This window comes from Mytilus edulis, chromosome 5 (genome assembly GCF_963676685.1).
Source record: "Mytilus edulis chromosome 5, xbMytEdul2.2, whole genome shotgun sequence".
Classification (NCBI taxonomy): domain Eukaryota; kingdom Metazoa; phylum Mollusca; class Bivalvia; order Mytilida; family Mytilidae; genus Mytilus; species Mytilus edulis.
Window position 1 is genome coordinate 12,807,404 of NC_092348.1, and position 12,662 is coordinate 12,820,065.

The 12,662-nt window shown below is 33.1% G+C and overlaps 1 protein-coding gene across 1 annotated transcript; it reads right to left on the bottom strand.

The window, feature by feature from the left end:
- Nucleotides 1-1,639: 1,639 nt before the first annotated feature.
- Nucleotides 1,640-8,623, bottom strand: LOC139523000 (uncharacterized). The gene is made up of 6 exons (XM_071316713.1): nt 8,110-8,623; nt 7,036-7,197; nt 5,907-6,051; nt 4,966-5,268; nt 3,863-4,078; nt 1,640-2,023 (listed from the first exon to the last, which is right to left on the bottom strand). Exons 1-5 carry the CDS (start codon nt 8,568-8,570, stop codon nt 3,884-3,886), a joined length of 1,266 nt encoding a protein of 421 aa, XP_071172814.1. The 5' UTR covers nt 8,571-8,623; the 3' UTR covers nt 1,640-2,023; nt 3,863-3,883.
- Between the last annotated feature and the right edge of the window lie 4,039 nt (nt 8,624-12,662).

The following is a 12,662-nucleotide window of genomic DNA, read 5'->3' on the forward strand; positions in this document are numbered from 1 at the left end:
GGATTTGGTAACTTTCTATCACACAATGATGGTGTACACATACGAATACTGTCAAACTTAGACATTTTGACACGCCATTTTGAATTTGGACGCCATTTTGATGATTTCTTTATTATAACGCCATTTTGAATTTGGACGCCATTTTGATGATTTCTTTATTAGTAAGGTTTACAAATAAATTAACTGACATATCTTATTTGTATTTCATTAAGTTTGTGACATCTTTTGAACTCATTAAATTGGAAGTCTTCATCAAATGAATGATGTTATACTTATGTCGGCCATCTTGAATTTGGCGGCCATATTGGATTTTTTTTTCGTGGCTCCATATCTGAATTTTGTCTATACCCCTTAATCTTTCACTATGCCAAGTTTCATGCTTTTACCCTAAAGTGATCAATTATTCTGGACTATAATGGACGTCATACTAAACTCCGAATTATACACAAGAAACTAAAATTAACCAGATGCTCCGCAGGGCGCAGCTTTATACGACCGCAGAGGTTGAACCCTCAACAGTTGGGGCAAGTATGGACACAACATTCAAGCTTGATACAGCTCTGAATTTGGATTTTGCTTTTGAGCAATACACTATATATGCTGTTGAATATAAATCCCCTCAAAAAAAAATATTTGAAGAAAAATTCTTTTTAATTTCTCAAATCTGAAATGAGAAAAATTTTACCCCCACCCCTCCCCATTTTTTTTCACCTCCCCCAATCCCTTATTCCAAAAATAATCTCAATTCAAATTTCTAATTAGATGGCAACAATAACTCCTCATTTAAATACATCATAAAGTATTAAAATATAAAATAACTTACAGTCATGGTTAAAATTAATATTAATTAACAGTAACCTCTAAAAATAAATTTACAGCTACACAATTCAAGACAATTATCACTTCCTGTACAGATTCCTGTAATTCAGACGTCATAATAACAAATTGATAAAATTGAGAATGGAAATGGGGAATGCGTCAAAGAGACAACAACCCGACCAAAGATACATGGTTATGATGATTGTATCTAATGCATACAGGTATACAATGGTTCCGGTGTACCGTAGTTCAAAAATATCATGATAACAATTTGATATTTAATGAATATGGGTATAAAATGGTTCCAGTATAGTTGAAAAGGCAATTATTTTCAAAGTGTGTTCATATGTTGTAATGTTACACCATTGTCTCAGGTTATGGAAGGGTTGGCACTTTCAAACGAGTTTAACCTTCCACATTCTGTTTGTGCATCTTCCAAGTCAGGAGCCTGTAATTGGTTTGTTGTTGAATGTTGCTGTATAACATATTTGTTTTTGGTTCATTATTTTGTGAGTTTTCTTAATTGAATTGTTTTACATTTGTCATTTCCGACCTTAGACGACTATGCAGTATGGGCTTGTTCATTGTTGAAGGCTGTACAGTGACCAATAGTTAGTAATTTCTGGGTTATTTGGTCTCTTTTGGAAAGCTATCTCATTAGCAATCATACATCTTCTTTTTATATGATAACAATTTGATATCCAATGCATTTAGGAATAAGTAGGTCTCAGGGTAGTTTTAAAACTCATAATAACAATTTGATATCGAATGTTTAAGTCTTTATGTTAATAAACATAATATAGACTGGAAAATAGGAAAATTATAGATATTTTATCTTTATTGTCAGCACATGTTATGATGGAATAATTTAGAACAAAAATAGAACAAAGTCTCATTTTGAAAAGATTATGTCTTTACCCCTACAAAATATACACATGTGAAAAATAAATATACATTTTCTCTCTTACAAAGTCATCCATAAAATCTTGTTAGTTTTATTTGCTCATTATTCATTGTAAGACAACTCTGATACCACAAACAGCAGACCAAAACACCAATCTTAAACTCTCATTTTAGCACTATGTCCGATTTTGAAGGAAAGCATTGTTTCCATAACTCCAGTGTCAATTTTCTATTTACCTTGAAGGAAGTGTAAATGAAAATCACCAAAATGTTTTCACTGGTAATTGTAAACTTGATAAAGCTGCAAAAAACAAAAAAAAGTTACAAATTGCTTCTACTTAAAAAAAATATATTTTCATATAGTTTGATCTTGTTTTGTGCTGTTACACAACTTTTTATCAGGTTAGATGAATGGTTATTTTGTTTCAAACATGTTTAACCATGCCACATTCTTTATGAATAGGTTATAAGTCAAGAGCCTGTATTTCAGTGATAGGTGAAGTTCAATGTTTTTCTCTTTTGAATGATTTCAAACTTTGTTATTCTTGGATCTTAATAACTTACAATATGGTAAGGGTTTTGCTCATTGCTGAAGGTTGTCTGGTGACCTGTAGTTGTTTACATCTTTTCTGTTGGGATCTGATGGATAGTTATCTCATTGGCAATCCTTGTGCTACTACATCTCCTTAATTACATATATTTATATTATAACTGTCCCAAATAAAATATATTATTGGATGATGTAGACATAATTTCATTGGTTATAAAATTTTTTTAAAAAATCTGCCAAACAATACATCCATGTAATTATCAAACCAATATATAGATATCTAGAGATCTACACATGGTTTAAACAAAAGACAATTTCTAAACATTATTGATTGATTGATTCTGTTTAACTCTACTTCTAGCTTTCTTGGCTTTATCATTTAAGAGCCAGTTTTTCATAGACACGGAAATGAAGGGTTGAAAGTCACAACCTTAATGTTGATAGGCTCATGATTGCTGTAGATGGTCTAGAAAAGATATCTACCAATAATGAAACTATGATGAAAGATGAACATCAGGGTTTAGGCTGACGGTCGCCATTTTTGCTTTTAGCGAAAAATAATAATTGTGCCGATTAAAATTCTCCATTTGCGAAAGAATTTGGCGAAAGAAATATATATAACAATTTTGTTTCATCAATTTAAAAAAAAAAAAATTCTTTCTGGTTTCTCTCTAGTCACCTTGATGACAGAAAATCAATAATCAGCTGATTGCATTTTATAGCTGTAGACAACCTAGGACTAATTAATAAAGGTGATTATTGTATTGTTTGACAAAAATTTGAAATGATATGGTTAAATGGTGTCCATCACATATCACATAAAGGATTTATAAACAACTTGACACACATGTTTGATTCAAACTTTTGAATTCTCCTTTCCTTTTTTTAACAATGGTCCGGAAGGGAAAACTGACGAAAAATGTTCTAAAGCAAAAAAAACTTTTCCTACCCAAAACTTTATCCTTCAACTTTGATATAGATAATCGACCTGCAAGTCGTTTTAATGATGCACCTGTTTCAAGCAAAGTTTTTTTTATTGATGATGGTCAAGAAAAGAAAACTGTCGTTATGAAGAAATATATTCGACAGGTTGGGAATAATCCCTCAATACCTTTCTACAACTGCAAAATGACCCCTTTTATGAGGGGCAGTCCCTCATTTAAGGTTATCCCACATTTGAGGGGTTGTTCTAAACTTGTTCAAAAGTAAGGAAAATCTCTCTCTGTAGTCTTTATCCTTCAGCACGAAGGGAAATATATATCCGATTAACTATAAATTGAAGAATAAGCTTGTGTTCCCAGAAGTCAAAATGATGATTTTCATATTGCTATTTTTACAGTATCTTTTAATAAAGTAAAAGGTTTAGTTTTTATTCACTACAATGTAAACTAAAACATAAGTTTAAGAGACTCATTTTATTGTTCTTTTTTGTTATGAGGGGGGATAGAAAGCAGGAAAAATTTAAAGGAAAAATATATTAATGTTACTAGGCAAAAAATATATTGTTTTGGAGAAAGAGGTGGCGAAAAAAATAATTACCGTAACCCAGGGGAAACCCTGATGAACATAATATCTCTGAAGCTGTTATACCTGATAGCTTTATATCTATCTTCAGTCCTTGCTATGAAACTGGAAGTTATTAAGTCTCATGAAGTTTTCTATCAACAGTATTCTATCTTCTTCAACTAAAATGTCTAAAGGCCTTGAATAATAAATGGTGGCAACATCCTTCTCTTTGTCTAGTTCCTTTCTTTGATACAGTTTAATCATATGATGGCTTGTGATGTCCAACAAGGTGAAATATACCTATTAATGAAAATGTCCTTTAGTATACAGTATAACTAACACATGTTTACCATGCTGAGAAACATCACCATTGATCCCAAGAAAAAGTTAAGTTGGTGGCAGCAAACCCCTGTATGCAGGCAAACTTTTAGTGAAAGGCTAGCAGCAATCTTTCAATAAGAATATTAAAATGATTTCATAGATATACACATGTAAATGAGAATATTACTACAATAACTTTACCTGAACAACTATGGGGATGTATGTCACATTATTTCTGCCAAGCCTATATATGTCACATAATTTCGGCCACTTTAAAAAGTTTAAGCATGACTTAATGGTGCTAGTACCCGATATATGTGCATTGTATTGTCAAAAACAGCCCATATTTCTGTAGCAGAATTATTCTACTGTCTAAAAAATAACTAAAAGTTTTCATTTTAGCAATTTTGTAAAACTGCTATATTTTGGGGCCAAAAAGGAGTCTTACTGGACCTACTCCTTTGACAAACAAATTGTTATCAGAAATTACTGCTAGCCTTGCACTGAAAGTTGGTTACTAGTACCTTGACTTACATTTCATGCATACGGTACATGATTTTGATACTTTTTATAATGCTAATGGATCCATGTACAGTAATAAAGATATTGCCAGTTTGTTATTCATGTTATTTGAGACCATGTTCAAGAATAAAAAAAAAAAAATGGCAACTAGCCTAATACTGAAAGTTTGTTACCTACTTTTCACATATCAATGATTTTCAGACTATATTCAGGTACTTTTGTAAGAAAGATAAAAAAAAAATGACTACAAGCCTATCACTGAAAGTTTGTCACCTACATTTTCACACATCAGCGATTTTCAGACTATGTTAAGTACTTTGTGTAAAATGATCAGTTAATTTTACCTTTGTTCCATTCACTATGATACCAGGCATTTTGTCATTACCCATGGCATATTTCCTGACATCCAATAAAAGTTCACCAGCATGTCGTCCTAGAACATTACGATCCAAATCTTCTTCTATTTCTGGTGTGAATATCTCACACCCAACTACTGAAGAACTGTCACTGCTACCCAATGAACATCGTCTGTGTTTTTTGTGTACTGGTTCTTCATCTGGACTTTCTTCTGTTGAAGAGCTAACACTACTACTACAGCTACTCTCTATGTATCTTTTCTTTGACTGGGTTTTAACTGGTTGTGTTTTCTAGTAATAATATAAATTGATTTACAGTATTGTTATTTAATGAATATCCTTAAATTGATAATAAGGATTATGATATCTATGTGTTTATTTATGATTTTTTTCTAAGCCTGTAAACACTGATGTCAAACCCTGCACGTGTCAGATGTTAATTGACTAAATTTATCAGTCTTCCTGCTGAAGGTCAGTGTGGCTATCTGCCTTTCTCAATCAGTGAATACTAACCACCACTTCAAAGTGCTGAGTGTGGCATTAAACACAAACAATCAATGTGTCAATCATGATGGGTTTATTTATCAAGAAAGTTTGCAAAGTGCAGATGAAACTTTTATTTCCAATTTTTACTGGTACTTTTAATTCTTGCAACCAGCGGGGATTCTCGATTACAAAATTACTTATCAATATGTATGGGGGGAGGCAAAACTATGAAAAAAAGAGTGAAAATGAAACAGTCCACTAACAGGAGTTAAGACTACATGTATACATGGTATACATGTAGTTATATGTATTAGATTATAGAAGAGTTTTTCAGCTTGTCACTTTCAGAAGTCCCCCACGCTCCATTTTTCTATATACTTATGTCACTGAATATGTGTGTCTTAAGAATACTTTGCTCTTTTAAAATATATATTATCACATACCTTAACAAAGGTTACAGTACAAATGTTGCTTTCTTCTTCTTTCTCTCTATGTGACATACTTTTGGTACATAAACGGAAATCTGGATTTGAGGTAACATCAACACCCAGTAAACCTTGCCAAAAACTTGGAGCTGTACCACAAAACCTAAAGAAAATGGAATAAACACTTACAGGCCTCGGACAACCATCTTACTACATACATGACATATGTATCATTAAACTGAACTATTCACTTTATGTAATAACATTTGCATGAACTGTTGTTTGCTTTTGGTTTTTGTGGAAATGCTATATGTGAATGCATAAAAAAAATAATCAAGGCAACATGTTATGCTATATATGTACAATGTATATAGTAAGCTAGAATTACCAATCTTCTGACTGCAATGAATTACATTTTTTGATAGTTTTGGAGATTGGAGAATATTTTAGCAAATCTAAAATTTAAAATAGATTTAATCTGTATTTTTAGACATTCACACACTTCATGTATCTTATTAAACAAAGCCATGGTATTACAATGCAACACTTTATCATTATTGGATTCAAAGTTCTTTATAAAAGATTGTATAAATAGAAGATGAAATGGTTGATTTACCTGCTTACATTAACTGTAGATGAATAAAGGAGATTTTTAAAGCTAAGCTCCTGTATATTTTGATATATATATCAAAATTATATCTGTCAAGTACATGAGGCAGGTAATCATGCCCTTAAAATTTACAAGTGTACTTTAGCAGCTATTTAAACAAGTACCACCACTATCCATTTTTAACATTCATTGTACTTCTGCTATCTACTAAAGGAAGAGATTGACTTCAATGAGACCCAACTCCTTTGCAACCGTACGAAGTGGGAAATATTTGTGATATGAATTATAAATGTATTGTTTTGTACTTCCAATATTTGTCTTTATCCACAAAAACACCAATTTTTTATTAATTTTCCAAATTCTGTGACCATAGTGACAGACTGTTATCTATCAGTATATTAAATGCTTTTGTGCATGCTGAGTTCATATACTGCCCACAAAATTTTGTTGTTACAAAACTTGCACAATTGGACCATGAGATAGTTTTGAAGAGATAACAATGCACATTATTTTGATATATATTTAAAATTTACTCACCTTGGTCTTAAATGACACATGGTAGCAAATGCATAGAACAGTTGTGAGTATATTCCATCAGCCACTTCACATGCACCATCTATATACTGTTGTTCACTGATCAGAAGATACTCAGAAAGCTCTGAGAGAAAGTCATCAACATGAACTTTTGCCATCACATCTCTACAATAAAATAGAAGTCATTGTATGAATATCTCATTTGTAGTGGTTGGACATAAACTTGGACTTTTTTTTTACTTTGTTAATATGCTTTCAGATGCATCAGTACTTAAGAAGAAAATATGCCTACAGAAAATAACAAATAATCAAATTTCCTTATTATGCATATTTTACAGAATGGCCATTCATACATGTATGCTTCTAAAGCTGAATTACAATGTACCAAAAAAGTCAAGGGTAACAGAACCAAATGCAAACTGAGTAATATAAGCTCTGTAAAGGTTGAAGAGGCACTTGTTAGTAGAACAGATATATTTGTACTAATATATAATTAAACAATTTACATGTTCTTTTTATTAAGAAAGTTTGTGCATAATTCATTTAGTTTAAAAATCTTGGGATTTTTCAGCAAATGTTGACACATGCTTTTTCATCTTAAAAATATATAAAATCAAAACTGCATACAGTAACACTGAGGGCTGTCAAGTCTTATACAATTAGTATGAGACTCAGGCATTTTCATGCTTAATATTTTGCTGCATTTTCTGATAATCTTTGTTTTATTGCTTTGATCTTTACAATTTTGGCCAAGTGTCACACATTTGTTTCATGTGTGACAGGATTGTTTCCCTAAGTCATGTTAGTAATTGCAGTAGATACTTAGTCAGCTGTAAGCGGTTGAGCTAAGGAAGTACTTCTTTAGCAGATAACACTCTGCCTTGTGCCACAGAGGTCCCCCTTTCGAGTTCCATTGGAAACAAGCAATTTTGTAATAAAATTCATGCTCTCCCGTTACACATGAAAACTTCGCATTACTAGCTGCTGCATACATAATGTGTTATTGTTTTAAAAATACTATATAGTATTTTTAAAACAATAACATATTATGTGTTTGAGAAACTGTTTGTTACATACATGTACGAGTCATTGCTGTTCTCTTCATCAGATGATTTTATCTTTTCCCTTATACTGTCCAAAGTTGGTTTCATGTGTTTACTGTAAAATTCATGAGTAGCAAATTGACCTGGTTTATTCTGCAGAGTTGCATCAAAAGGAAGATGCGACTTCAATGTACTCATATACTGTTCCTGTTCAATCGTAAACTCAGTTAAATTTCCTTTCTTTAATACAACGTCTGACACAGTAGGATAATAACTTTCATTGTAATAGATGTTTACTTTCTCGGCATGTTTTCTTTTCCACTCAGAAACACAGTTTGGTATCACACTTGTTTTGGGCTTGTGTCTTGGGCGTTTAACATTTGATACGAGTAATGTGTGTGCTTGATTTTGGACATCGTTAACACATAAATTATCTTCTTCTGTAGATGTAGCAGATTCCTCTACATCAGATGATGATAAAGAAGCTGTTTCCATAATATTCGAAATTTGGCAGTGTAGGGGAACAATCTGGAAAGGGGAAGGTAGTGACTTATTTTATGTCATTAGCATAATAAGCTTATGTCCGTCCTTTGTTAGGAGCACCTTAAAATTGAGACTAAGAACCTAAAAATTTAAAATCTAAATAAGGGAGCTACCATTTGATTTTTATGGGGGGGGGGGGGGGGGGGGACTAGGATGAAAATTTTTGTCCTGCATTTGTTTTTAGTTGTAATCTCTGTCCTGCCTTTTTATTTTTCACTCTATTCGGTCCTGCCTTTTTTTTATTAGTTTATCCTGACTTTTTTTACCTAAATTGTCATCCTGCCTTTTTTTTGCAGTGTTTCATCCCCCCCCCCCCCATAAAAATCAAATGGCAGCTCCCTAAAGGCAGTGGCTATTTTGTAGGCTCCAGAAAAATAGCCTCCTCCTTTAAGATTTCCAGTCGTCCATCTGAATAAAGATGACTGATGCATGCGTGGCCTATTTATTTGCAACTGTTTGGACCAGTCTTCTTCTTCTTCTTCTTTCTTCTTCTTCTTCTTCTTCTTCTTCTTCTTCTTCTTCTTCTTCTTCTTCTTCTTCTTCTTCTTCTTCTTCTTCTTCTTCTTCTTCTTCTTCTTCTTCTTCTTCTTCTTCTTCTTCTTCTTCTTCTTCTTCTTCTTCTTCTTCTTCTTCTTCTTCTTCTTCTTCTTCTTCTTCTTCTTCTTCTTCTTCTTCTTCTTCTTCTTCTTCTTCTTCTTCTTCTTCTTCTTCTTCTTCTTCTTCTTCTTCTTCTTCTTCTTCTTCTTCTTCTTCTTCTTCTTCTTCTTCTTCTTCTTCTTCTTCTTCTTCTTCTTCTTCTTCTTCTTCTTCTTCTTCTTCTTCTTCTTCTTCTTCTTCTTCTTCTTCTTCTTCAATACTGAAAAATACATGTTTTATAACAATTGGAGTGTTTGTATATAGAGTGTTTGTATATACAGATTGTGATTATTAAAAGATCATTAAAAATATATGTACATGTTTTGTTTGAATTTGTTTATTTGAAGCTAGAGAGAACAGCTGGTGTTAGCCGATCTCTAATGCTGTCAACAGTTGTGGTTTCAATTACAGTTTGTGGTAGTATAAAATTCCATTGAATACTTGTTCGGGTGAAATATGACCATTTGTATGTGTCCTTGGAAGTTTGGATGTGTCTGTATGTCTGAGTATGATTTTGTCTTGTTCTGCAGTCTGTTTGTTCAAGAATATGCGATGGAATGGCTACAAGACAATGTATTACTTTATAAAATAAAATAAGTCGGGTTTTTAAGCGTCTCTCGGCTAGTGGTGGCCATTTCAACTGATTAAGCATGTTTTTTACACTGCTCGTGTAATCAGTTGTTGTGTACATAACGAGCAGCGCGTCTCTGTACCTTTTCTAATTGTATCTGTTTTTCTTTTAAATGGGGGTCCCATACACTACAACTATATTCCAGTTTTGGTCTTACTAGTGCCTGGTATGCTCTTGGTTTTGTTTCTGTGTGTGTAACTTTTAAATTTCTTTTTAAAAAACCAAGTGATCTGTTCCCATTTGATACTATGTTGTCTATATGTTTGTTCCACTTCAGATTCGATTGTAAGGTAATGCCTAGATATTTTGCGGATGTAACTGATTCGAGGATGTGATTGTGGAGGATGTAATTATGCCGGTAGTTATTTTTCTTTTGTGAGATGGAAAGGTTGGTACATTTATCAGGGTGAAATACCATAAGCCAATCTGACTCCCATCGAGCTGCTGAGTCTAGGTCAAGTTGTAACTTATGACACTCATCTTGTGTTTTTATTTCCCTGTAAACTATGCTGTCATCAGCAAAGAGTCTAAGCTTGCTGTGTTGTAGGTATTCCGGTAAGTCATTTATATAGATGGTAAACAGTATGGGGCCCAATACTGTTCCTTGTGGTACACCAGATGTTACGGGTACTGAGGTGGAGGAAATGCCATTAATGACTACTGTTGGTGTTCTGTCCTGTAAAAACGCCTGAATCCAATTTAGTGTGTTATTTTCAATACCATAGAATTTGAGTTTGTAAAGGAGGTGACGATGTGAGACTTTGTCGAACGCTTTAGCAAAGTCCATTAGGGAGCTACCATTTGATTTTTATGGGGGGGCTAGGATGAAAAATTTTGTCCTGCATTTTTTTTTTAGCTGTAATCTCTGTCCTGCCTTTTTATTTTTCACTCTGTTCGGTCCTGCCTTTTTTTTTTTAGTTTATCCTGACTTTTTTTACCTAAATTGTCGTCCTGACTTTTTTTTTTTTGCAAGTGTCTCATCCTGCCTTTTTTTTTTACTCAAAACTCCTGTCCTGCCTATTTTTTTCAAATTTCATCCTAGCCCCCCCATAAAAATCAAATGGTAGCTCCCTTATGATCAAGTCAATTTGTGTGTTTCTATTATTTGAATGTGCTAGTTCTTGAATGAAGTCTATGAATTGTGTTTCACACGACCTTGATTTTCTGAAGCCGTGCTGAAGATCGTATAATATATGATGTTTTTCAAGATGAGACATGATGCTACTTGTAATGATGTGCTCCATGAGCTTATACAACATATGCAGGTTAAAGATATTAGCCTGTAGTTTACGGGTTTGTATTTTCCCCCCTTTTTGAAGGCTGGGGCTACATTAGCATGTTTCCAGTCCTTAGGTGTTTCTCCAGTTTCAAGTGACTTTTTAAATATCAATGTTAGAATTGGTGAGATTTGTTCCTTTAGTTCTTTAAAGACTCTGCCATTGATATTGTCCGGGCCGCAAGCTTTATGTGGATTTATGATCCACAGTAATTTAGTAACTATAAGACGAAAACAACAGGAACAACAGGAACAACAGGAACACTGAAGTGCAACAAAGATTAACGACAACATACATAGAAACGAACTTATAACAACTGCCATAGTTCCTGACTTAGTACTGGACATTTTAAGAAAACAATTGTGGCTTGAACCTTGTTTCATGGCTAGCCCAACCCCCGCTTATATGGCAGTGTTGAAAAATACCGTTACAATGACAACACAATGTGCCTCAAATACAGCACAAACACATGCAAGAACAATCATCACAAAGAAACTCACAAACAAATAATATAAAAGTTGACACGACATGCAAACCGCTCATCTTCCATCAACGACAGACAGCACAGGACATCACAAACAGTGACGCACTTATGTAACGAATACTTGAACTTCATACAATTATTTTCACAATGACAGTCCAATTAATTATCATGACAAGGACGGTATTGGAAGGCTATTTTATAAGTATTGGGACTACAAACGATAAAACACAATGCATTATCCCACCGAAACCACAAGAAACATTAAAAATAAATACATAAATGTTGGAAAGATATAGAAAGATGTGGTGTGAGTGCCAATGAGACAACTGGTTCTTTAGTCTGATGGAATGAGAATTGTGCTCAATGGAATAGCAACAAAATGATGATCGGCTCCGACAAAATAACGATTTATATAGAGTTTTTCTATTTTGCCGGTGTTCATTCAGATTTTCAGTACATCAATTAAGAATAGAAAAACTAAAGAAACATATGTAGTTTAATGAAAAAAGTGTCTGAAAAATATGCCCTCTTTAAACATTTTTACGTAACAAAGCATGCATATAAAAATTGATATTATAAAAAAGAAGATGTGGTATGATTGCCAATGAGACAACTATCCACAAAAGACCAAAATGACACGGACATTAACAACTATAGGTCACCGTACGGCCTTCAACTGTTTACTTATATATGAAGTCTCTAAAAAATATGTCTTAAAAATATAATATACACATTAAAAGCAAAGCATGAATATCAATATATCGACATGTATATAACTAAAAATTTCAATAAAAATATCCCCCAATTTTTTTTAAAATCAAATGTAAATCCAACCACCTCAAAATGCTGTACAAGTGTAACAACACCTTTCTTTTTGGTACTCTTTTATACTCAAGGAAGATGTTTGCCAATGCACACATGAACTGCGCATAACACTTTTATATTCACTATTTTGTCTGGACATGAATTTGAAACCATTTCATGGCGGCGTTCTAGGTGGTCCCTCTGTATCACAA

Excerpts from the sequence above, each read along its gene's own strand:
- LOC139523000 (XM_071316713.1), bottom strand. The coding sequence starts at position 8,570 with ATGGAAACAGCTTCTTTATCATCATCTGATGTAGAGGAATCTGCTACA. Across the intron at positions 6,052-7,035 it reads ATGTGTCATTTAAGACCAAG|GTTTTGTGGTACAGCTCCAA; the intron begins GTGAGTAAATTT and ends CATTTTCTTTAG. Across the intron at positions 4,079-4,965 it reads TCATAGTGAATGGAACAAAG|GTATATTTCACCTTGTTGGA; the intron begins GTAAAATTAACT and ends TTTCATTAATAG.